At 46.8% G+C, this 26,021-nt stretch overlaps 2 protein-coding genes across 4 annotated transcripts; both read right to left on the reverse strand.

The window, feature by feature from the left end:
- Positions 1 to 1,553: 1,553 nt before the first annotated feature.
- On the reverse strand, positions 1,554 to 9,731 carry si:ch211-180f4.1 (uncharacterized protein LOC100144405 homolog). 2 transcript variants are annotated; one of them, XM_057040228.1, is made up of 14 exons: positions 9,537 to 9,731; positions 7,772 to 7,934; positions 7,524 to 7,663; positions 6,963 to 7,064; positions 6,696 to 6,880; positions 5,930 to 6,172; positions 5,733 to 5,855; positions 5,295 to 5,417; positions 4,761 to 5,190; positions 4,367 to 4,496; positions 4,104 to 4,285; positions 3,836 to 3,994; positions 3,065 to 3,535; positions 1,554 to 2,869 (listed from the first exon to the last, which is right to left on the reverse strand). In XM_057040228.1, the coding sequence occupies exons 2-14, from the start codon at positions 7,848 to 7,850 to the stop codon at positions 2,840 to 2,842; spliced, it is 2,397 nt and encodes a 798-aa protein (XP_056896208.1). In that variant the 5' UTR covers positions 7,851 to 7,934; positions 9,537 to 9,731; the 3' UTR covers positions 1,554 to 2,839. The 2 variants fall into 2 exon arrangements, with proteins under 2 accessions (XP_056896208.1, XP_056896207.1); XM_057040227.1 differs by having other exon boundaries at positions 1,554 to 3,535.
- A 1,401-nt stretch (positions 9,732 to 11,132) lies between these two features.
- Positions 11,133 to 25,900, reverse strand: elk1 (ETS transcription factor ELK1). 2 transcript variants are annotated; one of them, XM_057040234.1, is made up of 11 exons: positions 25,125 to 25,900; positions 20,467 to 20,675; positions 18,016 to 18,201; positions 17,735 to 17,908; positions 17,479 to 17,625; positions 16,219 to 16,632; positions 15,972 to 16,083; positions 15,461 to 15,594; positions 15,292 to 15,375; positions 14,377 to 14,478; positions 11,133 to 14,126 (listed from the first exon to the last, which is right to left on the reverse strand). In XM_057040234.1, exons 1-11 carry the CDS (start codon positions 25,147 to 25,149, stop codon positions 14,028 to 14,030), a joined length of 1,686 nt encoding a protein of 561 aa, XP_056896214.1. In that variant the 5' UTR covers positions 25,150 to 25,900; the 3' UTR covers positions 11,133 to 14,027. The 2 variants fall into 2 exon arrangements, with proteins under 2 accessions (XP_056896214.1, XP_056896213.1); XM_057040233.1 differs by having other exon boundaries at positions 15,966 to 16,083.
- Positions 25,901 to 26,021: the final 121 nt, after the last annotated feature.

The following is a 26,021-nucleotide window of genomic DNA, read 5'->3' on the forward strand; positions in this document are numbered from 1 at the left end:
GAGATCCACCCTTGGCCTTATTAGATCTACTGACTGTCATGCCAGCAGCTTCACACCACACCAGTGTAAACTAGGAGTCATGCTCTGTAAAGCCAGTAGGTCTTCCACCAAATTGGTATTAAAAGGACTGATGAGGACTTGTTGGAGGCGTCTGGCAACCTGGAACAGCTCTGAGTGATCAGCACCCCAGTTTGATTCCTCCTGATGGGTATTTGTTGTCTTTCTAGCCCACACGGGACCGTTTAAGTGTTTATTTCCGCAAGGTCCAGGTTGATGGAGGGAAATGATACATTTCTGAGCCATAAACCTGGCCCAGACAAGCTGTTAGGCATTTTCTGCCCCTGTAGCTTCTGGAATAGGGCCTCCTGGCTGCTGACTCTGGCCACACCAGCTTAATCATTCTCCTGGACCTCTCAGCAGCTTCTAACACCTCTTTCCAGCCTCCTCAACCACCTTCCAACTACCATGGCCTCACCTGGTGTCAGTCACATCTTGCCAACAGGACAGTTTTTCACCATATTTGGCTCCAGTTCCCGCCCCCCTGCCCCTGTCCGCCAAGGTGGGCCTCAAGGTTCTGTCCTTGGGCACATCCTCTTCACCATCACACACTCCACCTGGGTCAGATCATTGGGCATCATGAACTCAATTACCACAACTGTGCTGATGATACTCAGCTCTGTCTTAGCATTGCAACATTCGCTTCCCAAAACAGAGCTCATGCTTGTGGAACCTGCGGTGCTGCTCAAGGAAGTTTGGGGCTCTCCTCCTTCAGGTCGATGGCTGCTCCTTCTCCCCATCTGCTGAGTTCTGCAACCTGGGCATCATCCTGGACTCCACCCTGCCATCCCAGTCACAGAGCAAATCCGCCACCAAATTTGCCTCATCCTTGCCTTCGTCAGGATCCATCAGGACTCCGGCAATAGCGTCCTGCTCGGGGTGGACGTACTGAAGTCTGTCCAGATCTCAGGGTTCTCAGCACATCACCCCACTCTCATCCACCTTCTCTGGCTCCCCGTGAGATTCAGTCTCTCCTATAAGAGCCTCCTCCACCAACACACTCCATCCTGAAGCCTCCAGCCTCCATTGTGGGTCTGCTCTCCACCCAGTATACCAGCGGATGCATTTTGTGGACGCAGCCTTCAGTGTAGCTGTCCCCACCCTCTGGAGGTTCTTCCTTTAACAGATACATCCTGCCCCATCCCCTGGATTCAAATCTGCCCTCAAAACCTGTCTGTTTTCCCTGGTTTTAGTCCCAAAGTTACCACGTTTACCTACTCAGTTAGCTCACCGCTGTAGTTGGTCCTGTCTGTTGTCGTCTTTGTCTTTTTTGCTTTTGTAAAAAATCCCCAGGTATCTTGAAACACACTATATGAATCTAATTTATTATTGTTGTTGTAATTTATACCATTATTAGTATGCTAATTATCATTATTAATGATGATAAAAATAATAATCAAATAAACAATGTTATTTTTCTCCATCTGCACTTTAAGTTTTCTTCAATCTTGGGTGAAATAAGAATGATATTTGGTTTCTTTCTGACTGCAGCCAGGTTGTGGTACAGATATATTTTATTATTTTATATATATATAAAAATTTACAAAAACATTTTACAATAAATGTGGGCAAGCCTCCAAACAGTGCACTAAATAAATAAATAAATAAATAAAGAGAATCATGTTCAGCATGTCCTGCACTGTGCTGAGTGCTGGCAAAGTCCTTCCGCAGCAGGATGCATGTGTGGATCACCTGTGTATGTACAAGAGTGACTCAGACGCCACCGGGATGCATCCAGGCTGTGTTGCCAGTGTGCCATTAGGTGAAAGTTCAACAGTGTAAAAGATTCACCCGAAAAGACACCTTTTTTGAGCAAAATTGACCTGAAAATTCCAGTTAGACATACGAGGGCTGAATAAAGAGCTGCTGGAGAAGTAGGAATAGTTCTATAATATAATATCAAAAACCACTCAATGCATGTTGATCGCAACCAGCAAATAACTAAAATGATACTCAGGCTGATTCTCAATGATCTGAATAAATCGTGATTCATTATTTCGCTGATTCAGTAAAATTGTTTACAAATTTAACATTTTTCACGAGGATAGAGTAAATATTTTAAAAAGAACGTTTTTGGTGACTGAAGTACATTCCCAGCCTCCTTCTGCTTGTGAATCCCAAATGATATCTTATGTACACGTAAACGCTAATTTAAACTTTGATGACATATAAGTCGCTGATGAGCCAGCAGAGCACGAGTAAAATCTAAACATGCCATTAACTGTAATGAGAAAAGAACTTGTTCAAAGAAAATAGACAAATATAATATCTTTGTTTCATTTCTCTTTCTCCACACCATGTGCATTTATATATATATATACACATACACACACACACACATACGTGTGTATATATATATATGAACACACATACACAATCTAATAATATAAAAATAGTGCCATATAACAAGTGAAAGTGAAATGGAACTTTCATGTGTCTCTTTGTTTACTATGTTTACGTGTATATGCTACGCAGTGAGTGAGGGTATTGAAGGTGAGCAGAGCAGTGCGTGGTGAGTACAGCTTTGTACAGAGGTGTTGTTTTCAGAAAAGTTCAGTGCTGGTGTTGTGTTAAATGTTGAACCGTGCTACAGGTGTGTACATTCACAAGTGTTTGCCTTGGACTGCTTGTTCCTGTGAGGGTGGCATTAGAGGACGTCTGACACATGCTTTGGAAGAGGAGGAGAGAGTCTGTTGGTTGGTGAACTGAAGGAACAAACAGCGGGGGGGGGGCTGTGATGGAGTTCACCTCCCCGTCTCTGGATGCAGCTACAGTGATGATTTTAATTACTCATCGTCCTGTTGGACAGCGTCTGCAGGAAATCAAATATTCTTTGTATTAGCTGGTAAACCTTCACCCATCCAGGTTCTCCTCTCCGCCCTTGTCCCCTCCTCATGTGCTCCATTGATTCTAACCCTCCCTCCTCCCCGCTGCCTCTCAGTTACCACATGTACGTTTTGTTGGTGTTGATCTGACTGCCCCCTGCCTTTTCTTCCTTTTCTCTCACCTCTCTTTCTTCATCTTCTTTGTCGTCTTTGTCTTTCTCGGTCTCGTTTTCCCAGAGTGTGATGAGTGGTGGGTACAGCTCATTCAGAGGGATGGATGTGGCATGCTGGATGTACTTTTTCAGCGAGTGTCCGCAGGACTTGTGCTGCTGCGCACGGCGGCTTATGTAGACCACTAGCAGTGCCATGATGGACAGAGCGAACATGGAGCCCATAACAGCCGCGACTGCAATGCTACTTCGCCGTGATGCCGCCATTTCCACAGAGAAATCGGCCTCCTTGGTGGTGATGTTCACACAGGAGATGTGGAGAGGAGAGGAAAAGGAGGGTGAGGTGTTGGGGCTGGGGGAGGGGCTAGGAGACAACCAGGTGGTGGTTGCTACAGGGGGAGACGATGAAATGGTGAGGCAGACACGGTACTCTGTGGCAGGAAGTAGGTGAGTCAAATTATACTCCTGGACATCCACTGGAACCTGAGAAAGGTGGGAAGACAAGGGAGAGAGAGAGATGGGGGGGTGAAGCTATTACACCATTTCCCCCCTTGCAGAGGTGGGGTCTAAGCTGGTAAAGGTCACCTGTTACCCGTCTTTTACACATTCAACTTCTCTGGCTAAACTGGTAACACTTAAAAAGAGTGGCCTCTCTCTTTTTGGCCTAGCAGGACCATGAACTGGGCCTCCACTTGATCAACACAAGGGAGTTTAGGTTCTCTCCTGTATTTAGCGTTTACCTAAAATGCCAAATATGACACCAACATGCACTACTATAATCACCTTGGTGGTGTAGCTTATCTGAGGATTGTTGATGTGCACGGTGGCGCTGATCCACTGGGGCAGATACAGCTGAGGTGTCTGCTGGGCCTCCACCGACGACGAGGTTTCCCGGTTGGGAAACAACTTCCACTCCAACACCACCGACTGGTCATCCACCATCTGAAGTTTAATTCAGGTTTATTCGGTGTTAAAGAGTGATTCAGATACATCATAAAGAAAAACAGCTCCAGGCATTAAAAGGGAACAAGAAGACGGTTAAAGCTTGCACCTTCGCCACAACCACCAGCGAGGACGCCGAATCAGATAAGTTCCCTGGCCAGTTTTGCTCCCTGCTTGGCGCTCCGTCCCACCAGCCTAAATCACCCGCCTGGCCACCAACTGAGTCCACAAACATGGAGAGGCTCCTTGTGTCGGCCCCCTCCCTGTTCCACGCTACACAGGTATATATGCCTGAAAGACAGGGCCGGTAAGGATCAACTCTAGATCAGTTCAGACGCAGAGAGCCGTTAGAAGGCTGACAACAAATTCCACCTGCATCTGAAGGCTCCGCATGTTCAATCACCAACACGCCAGACTCAGAGATATGATGCTTCCTCTTTCGGCTGTTCGGCTCGTGTCCCTCCTTTGATGAGTCCGGTGCAGCCATTGCCTCTGAACTCACCTGTATAGACCAGAGGAAACCAGGAAAGAAAATAAATCACGCAACCAATTTTTAAAGGCTTAGTGTGGTAATACTGAAATCAGATAGAATGAAAGCCAATGGATCTCTGCTTCCTTCCATGATACAAATATTGAGCCAAAATGTGCCTTAAATGCGCGAAGAGTGAATGGGATTATGAGCTGCGCTCCACGATTCGGTCTCCACTCAGTCACTGATCCAACCCTCCACGGTGGGAGGCCTCTTCAAGCAATCGCAACAGCTCACCTTGTCTCCAGTAGGTGTTACCCAGTAGAACTGGGGGGCAGGGTCAGCGTCTGCCCAGCACTCCAGTGTAATTGGCTGCCCGGCACTGACGTTAATGGCAGGTGGGAAGGAATAAGGAGAGATTTGAGGGAGACAGCTGTTTGTTCCACTATCGCCACCAGTGGTGTCCCCCCATCGAGCTGCCACCACCTCCCGCAGCTCTCGACCCACCAGTTGATGGGGAGAGGAACAGAGGGTGGTGGTGGACTCCAGGATCTTTAAATGTGACTGGTTGCCAAGGTGGGGTCCCCAGGAGGAGCAGCAATCACATCGCAGAGGGTTCGAGTGCAAAGACACCTCCTCCAGGGAGGGGAGGGAGGAGAAGATCGCTCCAGAGAGGAAGCTGAGTTGGTTGTTGTGGAGGAAGAGAGTCCGTAGGGATGGCAGGTATCTGAGGGGGAGGTAGAGAGACGAGAGGAAAAGAAATGTTTTTAATCTGTTCAAGAACAATACAGAATTCTTTAATTGATGTTAAACAGACAGAAGGTCAGACACCTGAAGGCCTGTGGGTGGATGTAGGACAGTTGTGGGTTGCTGTTGAGCTCTAGTTTGACCATATCGGGAAGATTCTGGAAGGCGAACCTCTCCACTATCAGAAGCTCTTCCATATTGTTGAGACTGAAGACAGAAAACAGCAGAATCAGCACAATTACTTCATCTACCAGAACCTTCTGTGCAAAAATCTGGACATGTGTTGTTTTGACTGCCCCTTTGAGCAACAACTTAAGCCTGAATTTAACTTTTGTCCTTTTCTTCCTGGTTTTCGTGTTCCCGGTGATTCTGTCAAACACAGGATGATGTGGCTCCTGAGCAGTTATGCTGGTGGACTGTGCAGCAACTGCTGTATTTGTATGTGACCTCCATCCAGATGGATGGGCCTCTCTGGTCAGCATCAAACTTCAATAGTCCAAATTTTAGACTTTCTGAGTTTACCTGAGCTCCTCTAGATGCTGAAAGTTTTGAAAATCTCCGTGCTGGATCCGGCTGATTGGGTTCCGGTTTAGATCCAGAAACTTTAGATTGGGAAGGGCACTCAGGGCATCCCGAGGAACAGACCTGTCGGTAAAAATATCGTCCAGTGAGGGAAGGTTAAACGTGTAAGTCTACCAACAGACAGAAGAGAGACACACCTGAGTCGGTTGTCGTAGAAGGACAAACTCTCCAGGTAGTCGAGGCCGTGGAAGACAGCAGAAGGGACAGAGTTCAGTCCCATTCCAGCCAGTACAAGGCTATGGAGCCGAGAAAGAGGTAGGAAGTTCTTATCCTCCAGTCCCAGGATGGGGTTCTCCCCAATCATCAGGATCTCCAGAGATGGCAGAGACTCAAACCACTGACTGTTAATGGCTACTAGTCTGTTAGAGTTGAGATGCAACCTACAGAACGAAGGAGAGAAATACGGAAACACTGTCGAAAAGGTGTAGGAGACAATTATAGACGTGACCGTACAGCAGAGGAGGAGATTAAAGCTCATCCTTTAATTATTTGTACATTAAAGAAAACATCTTTTTGTATAAATTCTTCATCTGTGTATGAAAGCCTCAACACAACTGTCAACGTTGGGCAACTGTTGGAAGTTATTTGCCTTTTTGTTGGTCCCCAACACTCATTTAGTCAATCAGCAACATTAATGTAGAGAACTCTGACAGGTGGGGGGCTTCATCGCTAATTAACAAACAAAGCCAAAATTATTCAAGTTTTTCATTCTAGACTTGAAATGGCATCTAAGAAATAAAAATGAACATGAAATAAAGTTTATTGTCGCTCATAAGTTTGGACCAAGTCTTCCAGTCGACTCGGTTTTCCTGCCGTAACAACTTTCCCGTCATCACAAACACAATTGGGAAGCAGGAAACCCGTGTAAGCTCGCAGTTAAAGTCAAAAACACTCCAGAGTTACCGTAGCAGGTTGGACAGCCCAGCAAAGGCCTTGGGGCCAATGGAAGAGATTCTGTTGTGATTGATGTAGAGCTCTTCCAAACAGGTCAGGTTCATCAAACCAAAGTCATCCAACTCCTCCATGTGGTTCTCCTCCAGGTAGAGAGTCACCAGCTGGCTCAGAGAAGACAAACCCATCGAGCGTACCTGAGCAGACAGAGGAAGAGCCCTTTCCCATCATGGAGTCCCACATTTGTTGGTTACCCGGGCCCTGGTGTCACCTGTGTACCTGTGTGAAGTGATTCTGCGAGAGGTCCAACTCTGTCAGGTTACTGAGGCTCTGTAGCTCAGTGGTGATGGAGGAGATGTTGTTGCGCTGCAGCAGCAGCAGCTGAAACACATTTTCATACTCATAATCTGATTACATGATACAGTGCAGCGCAACCGATCACTTTCCAGTACAGGTCATCAAGACCGATGGTCAGAGGGAGTCTGAGCACCCTCTTCAGCGTGCCATAAGTTCCAGTTCCAGTTTAATGTAAATCGTGCACATATAGCAGCATCACGCCTGTCTCAGGATGATACTTCATCTCAGTGTGTGTGGTACATCTTTAAAAGGCATTTGTGTGTTGCAAAATGTGAGCGTGTGCGTCTATAATCTGTAACCTCCTTCATTCAGTTCAGTGGTCGCAATGAAGGCAACTATTGTGCAGCAAATGCAACCACTTATTGCTAAGGTTGTGCTTCTCTTGCCAGGTTTCAATTTATCCTTCTTAATTCAACATCAGTGATGCTTGTGTCTTAAGCTAAATGAGCCAAAATGGTGCAACGTTATTATTACAGGTGGTACCTGCGTGTCAGATGAAATATTGGTTGGTACTCTCTGAAGACGGAGCTCATTACAGTCGACTGTCTTTGCTTGATGATACACAGACTGAGGTGTGTACCAGGGCCTCGTCTCACACACACACTGCAGAGGACACGTGCTACCTGCAGCACGGAACACACACTGCGCTCAGCCACACTTCCCTTTTAAATCTGGGTTAAATTTATCTTCATGATATATTAATATGACATCTCCACGTGGGTTTGCTATACCTTCGCTGGCCCCGCCCACTCTGGCGTGCACTAACAAGGTCACCAGGGCGAGGAGGAAAAAAAGGACTACGAAGTGCATGATGCTCTGGGAGCGAGGTAGAAATGCGATGATGGTTTAACTGCAGCGGAATCTTCTGCCACAAGGTCCGACAGCACCGACGACCTGTCAGACAGAAACACAGGAAGTGATCAGAACTGACTCTGACTGGGTTCAAGTCTCACTTCGCAAAATTCCAACCGATTAAACCGATCATGTGAAAGCCATGTCAAGCTGGTTATATTCTGGTTACAAAGTCATTAACGTCCTGTTTGTGGTAACATGATGGGAAATTCAAAGTTTTACTTTATTATTTATTCTACCACTTACACTAGTTATTGTAGACTAATGTGTAATCAAGTAGTTGGATGAGGTAATGTCCACCTGTGACCTCATCACAACCAGATGATGCTTCATGTGTCAAGACATCATCTGATGAAGTCAGTTTGTAGATGGAACAGCAAAATAATCTGAACAATCATCTCAAGCAGTGGCACAACCTATCTGAAGGTTTAGCAACGCGGTTGTTATAACACAACTGGTTGTTACTGTGGAATCCTCCACTGTGAGGAATAACTAAAGCGAAGACACTGTCTGACCTACTTTATCTCATCTTCACACACAGTTTCACAACAAAAGTGTCAGTCTTCCAGCGGGCGAGACGAGGAGGGGACGAGAGAAGGAGATAGGAGGAAAGAACAGTGGAGGAGACAACTGCTGGAGGGGAGATGATTGCAGAGCGGAGTGAGATAAAGAGAAGAGGCATGGAGGTGAGATAGAAAGAGAATGGAGGAGAGAGCCGGGGTGAGAAAAGGAAGGGGGAGAGATGAGAGACGGTAAATCAATAGATGAGAAGGAAGACGGGCAAGAGAGAAGACAGGCAAGGTAGGGATAGGTGGGGAAAGAGAGACCAGGTGAAACACCAGAAGAAGGATGGGAGGCTGAGAGATGAGGCGAAACAAAGGGGGAACAAAGAAGGAGCAGAAAGGAACAAAGGAGTCAGCTGTGGATTTTAGTGAAAGGAAGCAAACAAGGGAGGAAAACAAGAAAACAAAAGGAAAGTGAAAACTCAACAACAAAACCAAGAGTGAAGAGCGGAGAACAGAGGCCGTGAGAAGTATGGTCTAAATACAGCCGCGAGAGGAGAGACATTACACAACTGAGAGGCTTTACAGACCCGGGAAAACTACCGGTAAAGTTGAATGTGTCTTAGTCAAAACATTGCTAACCTTGTACGTAATTCCATAATTATGAGTAAAGGTTGGCTTGTAAAAGTTAAAAAGACTAAAACAAAGCAAAGTTTGTCAAAATAGTAAAGACTAAGAATAAATGTAGCCATTATTAAAACCAGTCCAACTCGAAGATCCAAAGACTTTTTTAAATGCCCATTTTTTAATGTGGGAAGGAAAGAAAAGAGAAATGAAAATGTTCCAAAAATAGCCCATTTGCTATGCTAGCTCATTTTTAACTCCACATTCTGAATGGTGTGATGAATTATGCTGCATTTTCATATGCACATTAAATAATTTAAGAGTAATAATGCTACAGAACAAGTTTGTTGCGGTCTGTAACACAGCCTGAGCTGAGCTTACATAATAACTTTAGTCTAGAAACTGTCTGGATGGTTTCAGGTTTATTTGCGGACATCCGCGCCTTCGGCACCGAGCGGTGCTGCCAGGCGTCCCGATGGAGCGCGCGTGCGGGCAGGTTAGAGGACGGCCGCCTCACCTTGTTCCGGCTCCGGCTCCTCCGCGCGGCGGATGCGTCTCGCGCCGCAGCAGGACAACAGGCGCGACACCGACTGTCTGACGGAATGTCGGCCTTTTCCGGGTGTTGTTGAAGCGAATTGTGATAAAAATGAATCCTGCAGCAGCTTTTGTTTAACAGCATCTCTCTCTCTCCCCTGCCCGGTTCCCAGCAGCTGACTCCGGCGCAGCCAATAGGATTTGAGGGCGGACGACGGCGCGATCGCAGCCCGGATGCTGCGCAGAGGCGATGGGGCGGGGGCGCGTGGGGGGGGCGCTAACATGACGTAATGCTCCAGATTTCCCGAATGACTCGGCCTCTCTTTGTACTTCCCTCTCCATCCATCCTCTCCACGCTGTCATGAGCTTCACGCATCTCTTCATCTCCAGCACCAGCTTCCTCAGCAGTTTTCAACTTAAATAATGCAACTAAGACAACGATTAAAATGTAAATAATTCCTATGAAGCTGTATGTATGTATGTATGTATGTATGTATGTATGTATGTATGTATGTATGTATGTATGTATGTATGTATGTGCGTGTGTTTGGATTTGCTACATACTAAGAACTAATGAAGTCATTCTATAGCAGGAAAGCGAGGACATTTTTGAGAAATGAAGACATTTTAGCCTGTCCTTCCTTCAAAGGGATGTCTGAGAGTTAAGACGTGGTTTTAGGGCTGAACTGGGTTCAATTCAGGGTCCGGGGTCGGCTGTGATGGTTGTTGTGCTTTGAAAGTCCTCACAAAGATTGAAGTACAGTGGTGTGTGTTTGTGTGTAGTAAATAGACAAATGATTGGGTTACGCTCCGGTGTTGGGTTACGCAAGTACTGGCAGGAACTGTGTGATGTTATTATGTAAAAATGGTGACGCTCATTACAGAAAAGAAAACATTGACTCAGGAGGTCGGTTCTCTGTGAGCTGCTCCTCTCTCTCTCTCTCTAAGGGACGTTGTCAGCACCAGTGGTGCTCCATGGAGAGATGTTCTGATCCAACTAATAACTCAGATAACAGGTGTAAGCTCTCCCTTTAAGTAATGAGGGGCCGCAACCACAGCACTGAAGTCCCTGAACGATGGTGTGATGTTCCTGGAGATGCTGTCATCAGATCTGAGGACAGCATGTCCAGTAAGTTCCACTCCACAGGAGTCATTCGAGGAGCAGGTGAGTCACAGCTTGGCAGAGAGGCTAAAACGTGGACCAGCTCGCTCCAGTTCTGAGGTCCTCATGATGCCTGAACTCCACTGTTTCTGAACAAAGTAAATAAAGTATTAACAAATTTTAGAATGTGAAAAATTAAAAACTACAGGGAAACACAACTTAGACTGGATCAACACTGAAATTACAGCTGAAGGGCAACAACATGTTCTTTTCACTGTTGCCAAATAGAAAAACAAGACAATTTACAATTGAGTCTCGTATTTTGCTAATGTTCCCTCACGTCGGCACGAGGAAATAACTGATACCAATGAAAAGGCTCCATTAGCAACATTAGCGTTAGCCTCAGCTCAACGTACATTTACAACCTCCAGCAGGATGAAAGCCACACGGATCAGTCAGGAATCAAACACACCAGGCTGTAGAGAATAAAATAGATTTATTATTCGCCTCCATTGTGCTCCATATCTACAAAAGCACGGAAATATCTGTAGAACATCTTTCACAAACTGAATCGAGTCCATAAAAATGCTGAAGCCTCAGTTCGCCTAACTGATGAGCAGGCGTAACATTGAGAACCCTGTCAGGGCAACGGAAGCAGGCCCTGCCCCGTAAATTCCTCAGACAAAGCCGAGGGGTGGGGGGGGCACAGAGAACACGTCAGGCCGTAAAACACAGAACGATAGATGCAGTCGATCTTTACATTCACATTACATTTATTTACAGGAAAGCTCCCAGCTGCTGCCGCCCTAGATGTTTACGCAGCATCAGCCGCACGGTGGAATACCAACACGTGGCAACCATACGGGTCGCCGGGCGCCCGTTTAAGGAAGGTCAGGCCGACGGCTCGACACTTTGGTGAGAAGGGAATCACCGATTTCAGGCCTTCTGCATAGACGAGGAGACTAAAATCTTTTGGATGGTCACCTACGTCTGCCGAGAGGCTCGCAAATGAGGCATCAGAACATTTACACGTCCCCTGTAACGTCAGGTTACCGTCAGCAGCCACCTGCATTGAAAAGTCTCGGGTCCGAAATGTCCCCGACCACCTGGCAGCAGCAGCCAAGACGCTCAACGTTTCATCGCCCTGGAGAAAAGAGTTGATGCGCACAGGAAAGAGACCTTGTTGAGCCACCTGGTCCCTTAAAACCAATATACATCAAATGATTGGAGCATAAAATACTGGACAGGACTGCAGCACCGGTTCTGCTCCCATGTTAAAGTTTAGGGTGTCAAAACAGAGCTCGACCAACCCAGAACAGCAGGGAACTGGACAGAGGAGAGAGGACGCCCTACTTTCATTTTTTTTACTGTCCAGGGTAGATTTTTGGATCGTGTTTGACAGAATCCAGAGTTTCTGTCTCAAATGTGTCTGCAGACTTCAAACATTCAAGGAGAATTTGAAAAATTATTTTGGTAGTTTCAACAATCTGAATTTACAACCCAGGACGTCGTTTATTTACACTGCACCTCCGGCAAAGCGTTACAAAAATGTTGTTACCCAGAATTCAATGCATCGGGATACATAGTAACATTCTTTATGTGCTGCTGGTGAGAGAAATGTAACTTTACATTAAGGATGTCCAAGTATTTGTGGGAAATGGCTTTGTTTTATCACCGTAATCACCAGCTGCACAGAGAAAGTCGCCCGTCTTCTGAATCCTTCTCAGAAATCTCTTAAGGCTCCGTAAAATGTCTAGACGATAAAAACACACCATCACTTATAGAAAAATAGTCATGCTGTAAAAGGGAGCGGTCAGAGACAATGGCTTGGCACTGCTTTTAGATAGGTACTGGCTGAGGCAATGAAAGTCCACCGGGAACTGAGCTGAGGCTGAAAAGGTGTTGGCATGCCGGTCTCATGTCAGATCAATTAAACAGGGAACCTGACGAGTCTTTAGAACCTCATGCAAATATTAAAATGACTGCCGATGTGAATAATGGTACAAAACAGCTCGTTTCAGGGCAACTTTAGAGCTTTCCAGAGCTGCCTTCGACAGATCAAGACCAACTCAATCATGTCTTCCTGCCAGTGGCTCAAATACTCTCGATTATGGGTTTCACTCCCAAATTCTTCTATTTTCTACTTGAAAACAGTAGAATCTTTATGATGACAAACAGAACGCCTCTTATTGGGCTACATCCAATGTCGTGCTGATAAATGAAGGAGGAGATTGTTTTTTCACGCCAAAGCGTGGAGCTGCGGCCAAAGCTTTCAGCTTCACTCAGTTCCTGCATGTGTCGGCAGCCTCGGCATCACACACAGAAGCACAACAGCACGTCAGCACAGGGATCTTCGCACCAACAACCTGCAGGTTAGCAACAGTCAAGGAGGTAAGGTTACGTGGCTGCAGCAGAGCTCAGCTAGTTAAGATACAGCAATGGCAACAACAACAGTCTTTCTTTTTTTTTTAAAAAGAAGAAGAACCAAACTGAGTGTCAGTTCATACAAAAGTGTGTTTTCAGTTCAATGCGCTTCACCTCAGAGGCTATACTTGGTGTTAAACCCTAACTAACCAACCACGGTAGCTTCAGGTCAGCTTGGCCATTAGAGCAAGTGTCAGTGTTGATGAAAGTCTGAGAGGGAAAGAAAACCACACTGGTGGCTGAACGCCAGCCCAAAGAGAACCTGCTGCACGGTTGACGCCACGGCTTCCATCAGCAGAAGTAGAAAATAAAGTCTGGAATGATAAACACTTGTGATGAAGCCACAGGTCCATCAGTCCCGCCGTCAGTTTCCTCTCAGACAATTAACAGATTTCTCCACAGAGAAAGAAAAAAAACGGCCGTGTGAAGATTCTGACCAGCCCCTCGAGCCCGTCCACAAGCTAAACTCTTCATCATCATCACAGAATTCTTGCTTCTAAGAAAATACACATTTAGATTGTAAATAGTTTTGACAAATCTGCATAAACACAAAACAAATGATTCAGGTCTTAATTCTTTTCCTGAAAATATCGTTGTCTTTCAACGGGATTAACAGATCAAAGTCGTCCGTCCTCCAGTAAGAACTCAAAAAGGTGCTTCCGACCTGCTCCATTTCCTGTCTCTAAAAACTGAAGACAGGTTCAGAGTTTTAGCACAGATTATCCGACTGCTCTCTCCACTCAGAAGAGATTAAAGGAGGCTGTGGCGTCTCCAGCATCCAGCAGACTGCAACATCTGTCCAGCTGCAAGCGTCTTTCTGATAGTCAGCAACTGGAAACTGGAGGGCTGCTGGTTTCCAGTGGAGGGCTTTCCAAGCCAAACCATCCACCATCTTCAAGGAGTCGATTTGTGCGCCCACGGACGAGCGCTGTAAGGCAGACGTGGAGCTCAGGGCTTCTGTGGACCAGGGGACAGGACCACAGGCGTGGACAGGCCATCCACACTCAGAGCTGGGATGTGAATCTGATTGCTGCCATTGGTGGGGAACTGAGGACGGACAGAGAGACAGCCGTCAAATCGTCATCTGTCCAAAGCACAAACGCAACTCTGACATCGCACCTGAATGAATGAGGCTTTAACCTGAACCACATTGGATCCCCAACCTTAAACAACCTTCACATTTTGGGTCCCACAATGTCGCCTGTACTCGCCCCCGCAAACCCAGAGCTTCGCCCTACGTTTACCACTGCTCACATTAACTGCGGCTGAGCAATAGATGGACACAACAGGTGCTTACCTGAAAGGAGAGTTTGGCCGGCGAGCGCGGTGCAATGGGACTCAGTGTGCTCCAAAAGTGGATCGTAGAAGGAAGAGCACTTGGCGTCAACAAGACTGGTGTCTTAAAAACAGAACAGAAGAAAATAAGCCAGCGAGCTCATGAGCTACTTCAACACAGTCCTGGCTTCATAGTTTCAGAATCAGTGTTTGTGTGCATCTGCTTGAGACCACGGTGGTATCCTCCTCCTCCTCATATATCACAGTGGCGAAGGTGAGGAGGGCGTGAACAGGGCTGCACCATCGACATTAGCAGCACAGCTAGCTAGCTACACATGCCTGAGGAACGGGTCACTTTTCTAGTGATTGTCTCGTGAGTTTCTGTTGTCGTTCATGCTCCAATTGTTCAGAGTCCAAACCCAACAAATCTTCTTGATCAAGGCTGAGAATTTTGCTGGATGGAAACCAGATTTATTATTGATCATTTGAAACTGTCAGGTGGAAGAGGTCCAAACTCACAATGATGATTGCAAGGATCAGCAAAGTTTACAGAGCAAAGTACTCATCTTTTAATGTGAAATAACCTAGAACAAGTTGTTTTATTTCAATTATACAGCAGTTTACCCGTTTCTGATGATGACGTGATTTTGGATTTTACCATTGGAAACACATTTGTTCAATATATGTTTGAATAAATAAATCCTGGTTTTGTTTAATATATCAAATGGAATCAAGGCATAAATCATCAGGCAGAAAGAAAAAAAAGCATAAAATAAATGGAATAATCTAAATTTCCAGGTCTAAAGTCTAACTTAACTCCGCATTAAAGAATAAAGATTCATTTGTAGATCCGATTTTATTTCATTGACTTTCTTTGCCATCAGTAATCGTTATAACAGCTTATTATGTGCTATTGAAGCGGATTACAAGAGCTTACCAAAGAATGTGGGGTGATGACAGATGGAGTGAGCGTGTTGGTCGCTGATCCCGGGGCCAATAAACTGTTAACCGCCGCGTTCACCTGCACACACAAGCGATGTCTCAGGCTTTCAATTAAAACAACAACACCTGCTCGCAAACCTGTTCTAATAGCGTGCGCGGCCGACCTTATCCAGAGAGAGAACGCTGGAGAGAGAGGGGGACGAGGGCAGCTCCAGCCCTCGAGGCTTCTTTGGTTTGGGAGGATTGGAATCTGCTGACGTGACAGCCGAGGAGGCCTCTTCCTGACCAGCAGAGGGACCTGAAAGAGACGCACGTTCACCTCAGACTGAGGCCGATCTCAAATCAGCAAGGACGAGGACAGTATCCATGGCGACGCCAGAGTGACATTTGAGCCCCCCGATGTGAACACAGGTGGTGAACTATGCAGACGATTTAGCTTAAAGCAAAAAGTATAATACAATGCACAGCTCGTCATTCTGTTTGTACAGATCCTGTTGAAAAGTCTCAGCCAGGTTTAACCAAAGTAGATCAGCAAACGAGGAGTTCGACCCTGGGATCCAAACGTTCAGATGTGGATCCCCATAACGGTGAACCGGTATAACACCCAGTCTTTTAATACATGAACCCAAACGGAAGGCAAGGCCTGGATGGCTGTGGCCACGTCCTCACCCTCACTCTTATCTGAAGACAGCTGCTCAGGCTCAGGTGCCATGCTGGGAGGGGGGGGGCTCTCTATGATTGTAAGTGGCGGGTCTGGTTCTGCTGGGCCAAAGATCAGCTGAGGGACCTGGAGGCAAAAACCAATGAGCAAATATGCAAAGAATGCAAATCCTAAACTACATTTCTGTGAGTGAAATGTTCACTCTTATCTTTAAATAGCACAACATGGGTCAAAAAGTTAAATCCATCTACTCCGTCTCACCTCCTCCACCCTTTTCTCCTGCAGAGACACGATCTCCAGCAGCTCCTCCTCCGACGGGAGGTGCTCCTCCTTGATGATGATGGGGTGTTGGGCACATTCAGTGGGTGGGGTGACAATGGCAGGCGGAGGAACAGACGTAGCAGACGGAGCTGCCGCCGCTGACTGCTGCTGTGGGGCCGGGGGGTTGATGATGACGAAAACAGGCGAGTGGTGGCTGGGCTGGGCAGAAGAATGGGAATGTGTGGAGAAACTGACAGGATGGGCGGCCCCCCCGCAGCTGTCCTGCTGTTGGAACTGTGGGCCCATGGACATCTGTAGGGGGGAACTACCTGCCCCCTTCACGGGCCCAAGAGGAATAAGAGAGGGAGGATCCCCGACGTTGGTGAGATAAATCTGGGGGGGATCTGGAGGATTCTGGGAATAAAAGGAGAAGAAGTGGTTGATGAGATGAGTAAAGAATTGCTGATCCTGTCAATCGGGAAACTAACTTCACCAAGAACACTCAAACGGGGAGTCAACGTGAGAAAATGCCGCCACATGCACGCCATCATTGAAGCGCGGGTTCAGACCCAAGCGCCACTGTAGCAGAAAACAAGCAGCAGCTACCACAAACTGTTCATATAAGACTTTTTTTAAAATCTTCGTCACTGCACGTAGCTCCAGTCAACTTTAGAGCGTTGCTATCTTCATGTATGTGGTGTCCAGTGAACAGTGACATCCTCATCCTCTTCCCCCCTTTGTGAGGGAGTCAGTATGTTTACTACTGTACACTCCACAACCCCCCCGAACAAAAAGATCCAGGAAAGTTGCTCACCATATGTCCACAAGTACCATGTACAGTAAGTATGTAATGTAAACTGTACAATGATGGTATTAACCTGTTGAAAAGGCACATATCCACGCCTGTGGGTGGGGAGGACACGGAACCTTAAATTAGCTGATTTTCTCCTATTTCGTGTGAACTGGGACAAGGCCTGAATTCTGACAAGATCTTGATGATGCTGCGACTGTAAACGTGCTGAGTGTGAACCAGCCAGGATGGATATAAGGAGCTTGTTCACATGAAAAGGTGATGTGAAGCAAAAGTGTGACAGCTAATTCACCCCTTCTCTAGATCTAGAGGAGCCGGCTGTGGCGACTTCCAGAAGCCTCCCATAACGCGGAGAAACACCAGATGAAGCTTTACGCACATTATATAGCTGAACTAAAGATGAAAAAGAAGAATAACCGGTGTTGTATCTCACAACATGTCATTCTGACCTGGGATTGGTTGGCAGTGTTGGCAGGAACCTGCGGGCTGAGAGCTGGAGTTGGACAAGGAGACGGCTGACTGACAATAACCTGAAGAGAGGAGTCGACACCTCCGACTGCTGCAGGTGGAGCTTTAGACTCTGCTAATACACACACCTGCAAAAGGGGACGAGAAGAGACGAAACAGGAACGGAGAAAGAAATTAAAATCTGTGAACACACTTCCTTCCTTCCTTCCTTCCATCCGTCCGTCCGTGCACCCTTACCTCTTTGGGCATGTGGGTCACCTTGGGGATGGGGTCCTGTTGCAGAAGCAGCTCTGTTTTAACTGGCTGTGAATTGGGTGAAACTTGCAGTGACTGAATGGTGAAGGTGGAGTACAGCCCCGATTTCATGTAGTCGTTACGGGAGCTTTTCTGGGATGCACTGAGTGATGAGCGCTGAGAATAAAATAAATATGGATATTAAATACAGTATGTACCCCGTCAACTCACAAAAGATTCATTCAGTCTCGTTCAGCCACGATAAAATGACCGAAACAGCGCACCTGTGCTAAACTCTTTGAAGGGCAAGCTGAGGTCAAGGCTCCCTGACTCTTGGGTTGGCCGTTGGGATTAGCGCCATCCCTCCTCAGCACCTCCTCATCACTGCGGGCCCCCTCGGCCACGGAGGGGTCGGGCTGGCTTACAAACTTGTAAACAAACTTCTGTCCACTCACCTTCTTGATGATGTTCTGAAAGCAGAATCACAGCAAGAGAAACCCATCAGAAAATCAGTGGTAGGAATTCTTTCCGCGTAATCTCCATTTCTGTCATTTCTATCTGGAATAAATGAAACAGAATCGGATGCAGAAAAACTGTGTTGCAGTGAATATTTTCTAAATAACCCAAAGTGGAACGTTCATCTCTACCATCCTTCCTGTTCCTACGACAGACGACAATATCATCTGCAAACATCAGACCAGTGAGATTCCTGTGAACCCTCATCTGTCAGATTGGCCGTCACCATAGCGATTTAACCCTTGGGGTCAGGAAAGTACCGGCATTTCTGCAGCAGGCTGTAGGAAACCACAGAGAAAACCACCTCAAACTCTTGGGCAGAGCCACAGAGGTCGGCCTGCTCGTACAAGATCAAAGAGGTGATGTCACAGCTCTGGAGGAGTAGGAAGGTTAGAGAGAAACAGGTGCAGCCGTGCTTCAGCAGCTCCACGTTGGTTTGGTCCGTGCCGAATTACAGCTGCAACATTAAAGTGCAACTGCCACGTCTCAACACACACTTTTTCTTTTACATTTATGACAAAAGACGGACGATTTGAACACTCCTCACTGCAGGCTGTCAGGATTAAGACCAAGATGTTTAAATACTCTAAGCAGAGAAGACGAAATTCATCTTTATTTAACGATGCGTCATTTCAGCTTTTATGGTTTTTAATAAAAACCACAACCGTTGTGAATTCGCACACAACGCACATGTGGGCCAAAATATAGTATTATGCAAATGAATCCATAGAGTGTAAACCCAACAACGATATATACAATAAATGTATATAAAAGAGCTGGAATATTATGAGTGGTGGTAGTAATCCCTCAGCCTGCATCCCTCACAACAGCTGTGTAGTCCATGTTCTGACAACCTCATCGAGTTAATCCTGCGATAATAAATAATAACGTGGTAATCCCCCGACAGTCTGCCACAACAGCACGATACAATGTCACAATCCCGGACTCCAGCTTGTTGCTTGCAACCTAATTTCTCTCTGCTGCCTGCCTGGTCTGCACCCATGGAAGGCAGCGGCTAACGGCGCCCCGGCAGCCTCCCTTAAATATTATGGGACAACTTTGTGTTTGTCTGAACAACCTCATCTTTGCATTTACTTTTGGAGAGCGTGTGCAGCACGTTCCTCAACAACTCCTTGAGAGCAAGCTCGTTGTGAAAGCTGAAAAATGATGATTTGTTGGCCGAGTTTTAGCCACCGTGCAAATGGAGACATTGGCTTTAAGGGAACCCCGACTCTGAAGACTTTAAACCTTCTGCCTGTAGTGGGAGAGAACCTGCACACAGGGTCAGGGAGGCGTGCTACAGTACAGACAGGAGCGGTGATCGACTACGCTTGTGCACATCTGCCAAATACAATGATAAAACTGAACAAGTGATGGTTGCTAATAGCGAACATGAATGTGGCTGTCATGGCTTTCCAAATGGAGCCTGAACGCAACCAGAGCGAGGCTGGTGATGAGGGGCCTGAGAGGGAGCCTCCTGACGACAACCTGGGAGGCACAGAGGCTAAAGTGGGATGCGGTGGATGGTGTTTAAGTGGAAACTGTGTTGCCATGGCTACCAAGAGGGAGCCAGTCTGTTGTGTGATTTTTCTTCACAGCAGCTGTCAGCGGTAATATAAAAGAGGAAAATGGCGTTTATTTTAGCATAGTCATGGTACAATGATTATCACGGCATCATCTCGAAGCTTACAAAACTCAGGAGAGAGTTGTTGAGCACGTTCTGAACAGCAGTCTGACCTAGTTGGACCCACAATGCAATGGGGGATTAGGTGTCATGGCAGCCTCGGACAGTAATAAACAACCCCAACAGCAGGACAACAGGCTTAAATGTCTTCATAGTTGGGGTTCCCTGTAAAGGAACAACACTGCCTTTCAGTTGTTGGGCCCATCATGAAAGCCTAACCTGTCCCCGCCCTGATGAGGTTGTTTTTTTGGTCTCTGCTCCTAAAATAGTTCAGAACACCAGAGTTGGTTTCATCTCTATTAATCTGCACCCCTAAGCCTGAACAAATCCTCCCATTTTCCCACCGAGGGGGGCAGCAGCCTGGAAAAGTGAAGTTCTTCCAACCTACATCTCTCTTAAAAGACCTAAATTGCAGAACACTGTCTAATTTCTTGGCATTGATACACTCAAAATGATCTGATCTTCTATGCAACTCCTTTTTATCTGCTCAGCTTTTGGTGGGTCATGTTTCTGTCATGTGGAGATTCACTATTACCTTGTCATAGTAGTAACGTAGCGCTCGACTCAGCTTGTCGTAGTTCATGTTGTGTTTGTTCTTGCGGAGCCCCCACAGACGTGCTACCTCCTCTGCATCCAGCAGTTTGAATTCTCCATCCTCACCTGTCCAGGAGATCAGATGGCGCTGCTGCTGGTCATCCAGCAGGTGAAGTAGGAATTGCCACAGTGTGATGGAGGGGTCCATGGCTGAAGGGGAGAAGAAAGCACGAATGATGGGGGTCAATCCCAGAGACACAACACGACACAATTAAGTTCTCTGAAGTGACAATGTCCTTGAGTTGAAAGATCAATTTAAATTCCCTTTCACGTCCTAACAGATCGTAAGAGTGTCCTACTTGCAAGTAAAACACAAACACACACGTACACTGTAGTTTTGTGCGTCTCTGTCTATCTGTAGATGTCACTCCCTCCATCGCTGCACACTCACCTTCAGCCCCAGAAAATATATAAATAAAGCTAAATTAGATTGGAGCACTTTACGTAGGATCCCATGAGGTGTCATTACAGCTGCTCTAGACCCTGTTGTCCATAACCATAGCTAAAATCAAGCAAGAAAGAGAAAATATTTCAAGATTACAGCAAAAATTACATTTATTTTATTATTCTTTTGCGTTGTGTTGTCATTTCTTTAGTCAGTGGTATCTAAATATTATTCAGTCATTGCTGATTCCACATCCTTCTAGCAGAGCCTCAATAGAATTGTTGAACGGAGCCACAGAATTTGCTAATGTCACTTCCTTTAGATAATAAGTAACAACCCCAGGATAATGTGCCTCTGCTAATTAATATCACACCTAGTAATAGACAAGTTTTTGTATTACAAAATACTAACATAGCAAACACAGAGTTTTTAATATTTCTGGCCCATTTCTAAGCTAAAACTCTCCACATTTTGCTGCCATGATTCCACCTGGTATTAAACCAAGGGTCCTCTAAATGTTGCTCACCTAAACTCACAACGAACCCTTGAATGGCAGCATTTGAAGAGATGCCAGTCAGCCATGCAAATGAGCCCCATTACCACCGGATGAGGTGAGATGCAAACAAGCGAGCACCTTGGAAACCATCGCCATGGAGAGGGGCCTTTCATCTACAGTAACCACGAGAGATGGACGACCGCAGACAGAAGTAAATGCAGCCAGAAAGTGCCGCTTCCCCTCAAAGCTTAATGAAATCTGGAGCTTGTCCCTTACCAAAGAGAGTGTTATCATACAAGAATCGTGTAGACATATTTGGAGGCTGTGCACACATAGAAATACAATATCACGCAGCTATTGTCTGTGGGGGTTTGTAGGATGGATCTGCGTCGGCACGAGCAGCACAGCAGCACAGCAGCACAACACAATGTTGTGTAGCGCACCGAAACACTTCAAAGCTAAAGTAGAAGGCGACACCAACGGCATTTAGTGCTGTGCTTTGATGGCGTGCCGATCTGACAGCCAAAACGAAACCAAACCTTGGATGGCCTCATATCTGCGTCTGCAACACGCTACAGATAACAGAGCATACAGAGTTCATGGCTGACTCAATGACTGCAAGGTGTCCTAGTTTAGAGCGTGCACACCCAGCCAGAATCCTCGCCCCTTTGTGGCTGTGCTGTGGGAGAGGTGTTACTGCTGAAAAGCTGGGCCTGCTGTTCAGGAAGCGGGCCACTGGCTGCTAACTGGACCGAACACTTTACAGGCAAGAACTGTCTAATGGTGTTGTAGATTTTCATTTATATTGCAACGCTGTTTTCGATTTATTCCGCACAAAGAGTGTCAAGATATGCTCAGCGATAGAGCTGGAAAGGCACACACCGCACCAGTTGGTGGCGCTCAAACACACATTTGGTGTTTGTGAAGCGCCAATAAAATCCAAGGAGATAAAAGCACCACTCTCAGGCTGAACTGTGATACGTTCATCTGGACAGGGTGCTAAAGATGCTAGCTGCTCCCCCCCTTGATGCACATCGTTGAACTGTACGAGTGATGAAAGTGAGCGCACCGTCATTACACACTACACTGTCATTACACTCACGACGCTTAAAAAAAAAAATGCTTTGGAATGGCAACTGTGGGTATTTAATTTCATGTTTTTTAGGCGCAGCTTACTAACGCTTGATGAACACCTCCAGGCCACTAGCAGGGCTTGGTGCCCGTCTCCAGATTTTTATCTCCTGTCAGTGCAGAGCCTGATTCCTGCAGCCAGACTGTGATTTCTCTGTTGGATTTGCACCTAATCCTTGGATTTAACATTAACCACATGTTGCGAAACGGCAGAACCGGGTAGAGGTAACAATGCTGCTATTCTACCTTCATTCAACTTATCCATCTGAAGCCCAGACACGTTCAAACATGGGCTCCTGATTTGGGGGGGGGGGGGGGGGGGGCAGCGTCACCACTGATCTGATCCGAATGCAAATCAGAGTATGGAGGGATGGACCGTGTCTGGAACACCAGAACGAGGCATCATTGCGGCTCAAAAGGAATGACAGGACAGAGATTCTCTGAGTTCATTTGGGAAAATAAAGTCTAAGGGTTGGAACTAAAAAGTTGATCCACTTTGCATATTGACAGGAACTCCAGATGTGAATCAGGAGTGTTCAGAGCGGACGGGGTCTGGGCCAGACCTGGACAGAGCGCCAGTGGCTCCTGAGGGCCCGGAACTGCCAAATATGGAGACCTGGCCGTGTGGCCTGAGCATGCGCCTGATCAGCTGGCAGATGGTCTCCATGGGGATCTGTCTCCCGACCAGGGCCGGGTCATCGGTGCCCTTCTGGACGTCCTGGGATGGAACCTGCTCCAATCCTAAAACAGACTAAAGCCAAACTTCCCCATCTTATTAACGATCCTGAGCCGTAGCCATTCATTTATTTAGCCTTTGAGTAGTGGCATACTCAAAGGTGCAGTCAATGTTGATACTGGGGTGCAAAGTTCCCTCTTATCTCAGTCCTTGACATCTTCAGACGACGCAGAATTACAAAAATATGAGAGTATTTCATCTTCAAGAGCTGCTGCAAGTGATTTAATGGATGAAATGTTGTGGAAAACGGTAGAAAAAGAAGGAAACTCATCGGTCGTCTCTCCTTCCCGTCCGTGTTCCCAGTGCTCCCCCACTGACCCCCTGATTTCTGCCCTGTGCTGGTTCACCCAGACCTGTCTCATCATTTCTGCCCTTCACTCCTGCGTAGCTGCCTCTCCTTCCAGTGGTGGTCAGATTGCTTTTGCACGTGTATTCTGCACAATTCCCAGTATTCCCAGCGTTTCAGGTCAGTACTGAGCGCCTGGCTCGAGCCCTCTGGACTCTGCTGGTTTGGATTACAATCCTGAATTGGTCTTTTTCATCTTTAAAGACTACAAAATAAGCTGCTTTATCTCAGCATCTTTCACTTCTGGTCTGAAAGTGCAGCTTAACTTTCTGGTGCATCGGTGACGACGGATGCGATGATGCATAACTGCATGTGTTGCTAATACAACATAATTAACTATGTACATTTTTTGCCATTGTGAAAAACAACTGGGACTTCCCCTTTCGGCAGGTATTCGGTGTCATATTTTCCATGAACAGTCTGAAAATGCCGCTCCACATTTTCCTTCTTTGGTATCGAGATGGTAGCCTAGCACATCAGGCAAACGCACTTTACAAATGTCATCGTGAAAAAAAGTCCTCCTCCTATTCCATATGAAAGTGATACCTTTTATTCTTCTTACTTGGTCCAGCTCCCCCACTCATTTTTATACCCTTTCTTAAGTTTAAGAGAGAAAAAAAAAACCAAAAGCGTAAAAATAGCAGTAACGAACTGACTAGCTTGTTAGCTTTGCTGCACTTAGGTCAGTGTGCATGTGCAAACAACGGCTCTAAGTGTCAACAAAATTCAGATGTCATGTGACTGGCTGCCCTGTAGATCAATCAAGTGATGGGACGGATGATCGGCCAACGTCCATGCGATCTACCGACAGTACCTTGGGGATGGGCCGGTAGATCGCCATGGACGTATTGAGCACCCCTGGTTTAGAGGCTCTCCAGACTCTTGAGAATGTATTTTAAACGCATAAAAAGAAAACTGAATTTGATCTTAGAGCCACTAAAAGATATGGTCTGCATTGTTCAATACATATGCGAATGTACTCTGATTATTTTGAATGGACACTGGAGGTAAGTCAAGGAGGTGGCCCTCAAGGGCCGCAGGCAGCCCACCTGTCCGGCGCCGTCGTGAGGGGGCACGCTCGGGGTCAGCATCTACGGCTGCTGTGAGCACCCGGGAGATAAGAGCGAGCTGCTCTGCAGACTGAAGCCAGTGGCCAAACACTGCGATCACAGGTGTGATGGTGCAAGTCCAGACAGTGCTGGTCCAAACAGGCCCTGACGAGCACGAAGACAGGCTGAGACATCCCAGCCCAAAGAGCCCTCAACAACACAAGACCCGGCCCAACACTGCACATCTACAGGCCTCAAGCTTCACACACACACACACACACACACACACACACCACACACACACACACACACACACACACACACACACACACAACACACACACACACACCTGTTGCGCTGCTGCTTTCTACACGACACACACACGCGCGCGGCACCGTGCTCATCCCACTTCTAGCATGTAAACACAGATTCTCGAAGCTCAGATCCTTTTCTCACCGTTTATCAGGCGACTGGACTCCATCGTTAGATCGTCGGTCCCCGGCGGTGTTTCCTCTCGCAGCTCGGTTCCGTGTGTCTGTCAGTCAGTTTGGGGGTTTGTCGGAGTGTTGATTGATCGCTGCCAGAGCCGAGCTGAAGGTGACGGTCCTCAGGTGCTGCCGCGATCTGCTGGCGTTATGTAACCGCTCCGAGCTGCCGCCGCCTGGCTCCCGTCCCTCCATACTAACCAAACACACTTCAACGCCACTTTGCTACGACGCCGTCCGAATTGTTACGCCTCTTCACACCCTCTGCGATGCGCGCTGTGACGACGAGATTAAACGTGTTGTCGGGTTCACGCGCGACAGGAAGCCGCTTTGATTTCCGCTACATCTCCGCTGGTCACAACCTGTACTTGTTGATAGTCATTATGCTAACTAGCAGGTTGGCAGCATCGTTGGTGCTGGTCTTGGGCGTTTTTACCTGCTTATCTACCGGCCCGTGCGAGCACAGAACGGCTCTTTACGACGCTGTATTAAGAGTAAATAAACTTTCCCCAAGTTAAGGGCGTTGGAACGTTGAGGACGTAGCCAGCGTGCTATTAGCCCTTTTCCGTCGCTTCCCCGCTGCTGCGCCTGTCAGCCCCGAACAGCGCTGCTCAGGGTCCGGGACATCCTCCCCAGAGATGACCGCGGACCTCAAGTGTTTTTTTTTACGGAAAGTAAAAAGTTCTTGTCACTGATTTGTGCCGTACGTAGACGTTTGTCCAGAGTCTTCCTGTAAAAAAAAAAAAAAAAAACGCCCCCTCACAACAGTTCACCAAATGACGCGCCGCCATTTACAACACCCGCGTTTCCGGTTCCGAGTTTCAAAGTAAACGTCCACTAATCCGGAGCTGTTATTTCAATTCCATTT

The sequence above is a fragment of the Takifugu flavidus genome, chromosome 8 (assembly GCF_003711565.1).
Source record: "Takifugu flavidus isolate HTHZ2018 chromosome 8, ASM371156v2, whole genome shotgun sequence".
Classification (NCBI taxonomy): domain Eukaryota; kingdom Metazoa; phylum Chordata; class Actinopteri; order Tetraodontiformes; family Tetraodontidae; genus Takifugu; species Takifugu flavidus.

Excerpts from the sequence above, each read along its gene's own strand:
- si:ch211-180f4.1 (XM_057040227.1), bottom strand. The coding sequence starts at position 7,850 with ATGCACTTCGTAGTCCTTTTTTTCCTCCTCGCCCTGGTGACCTTGTTA. Across the intron at positions 5,191-5,294 it reads ATCCACCCACAGGCCTTCAG|ATACCTGCCATCCCTACGGA; the intron begins GTGTCTGACCTT and ends CCTCCCCCTCAG. Across the intron at positions 4,286-4,366 it reads TGCGGAGCCTTCAGATGCAG|GCATATATACCTGTGTAGCG; the intron begins GTGGAATTTGTT and ends CCTGTCTTTCAG.
- elk1 (XM_057040233.1), bottom strand. The coding sequence starts at position 25,149 with ATGGAGTCCAGTCGCCTGATAAACG. Across the intron at positions 20,676-25,124 it reads GTCCAGTCGCCTGATAAACG|CCATGGACCCCTCCATCACA; the intron begins GTGAGAAAAGGA and ends TCTCCCCTTCAG. Across the intron at positions 17,626-17,734 it reads TGACCCACATGCCCAAAGAG|GTGTGTGTATTAGCAGAGTC; the intron begins GTAAGGGTGCAC and ends CCCCTTTTGCAG.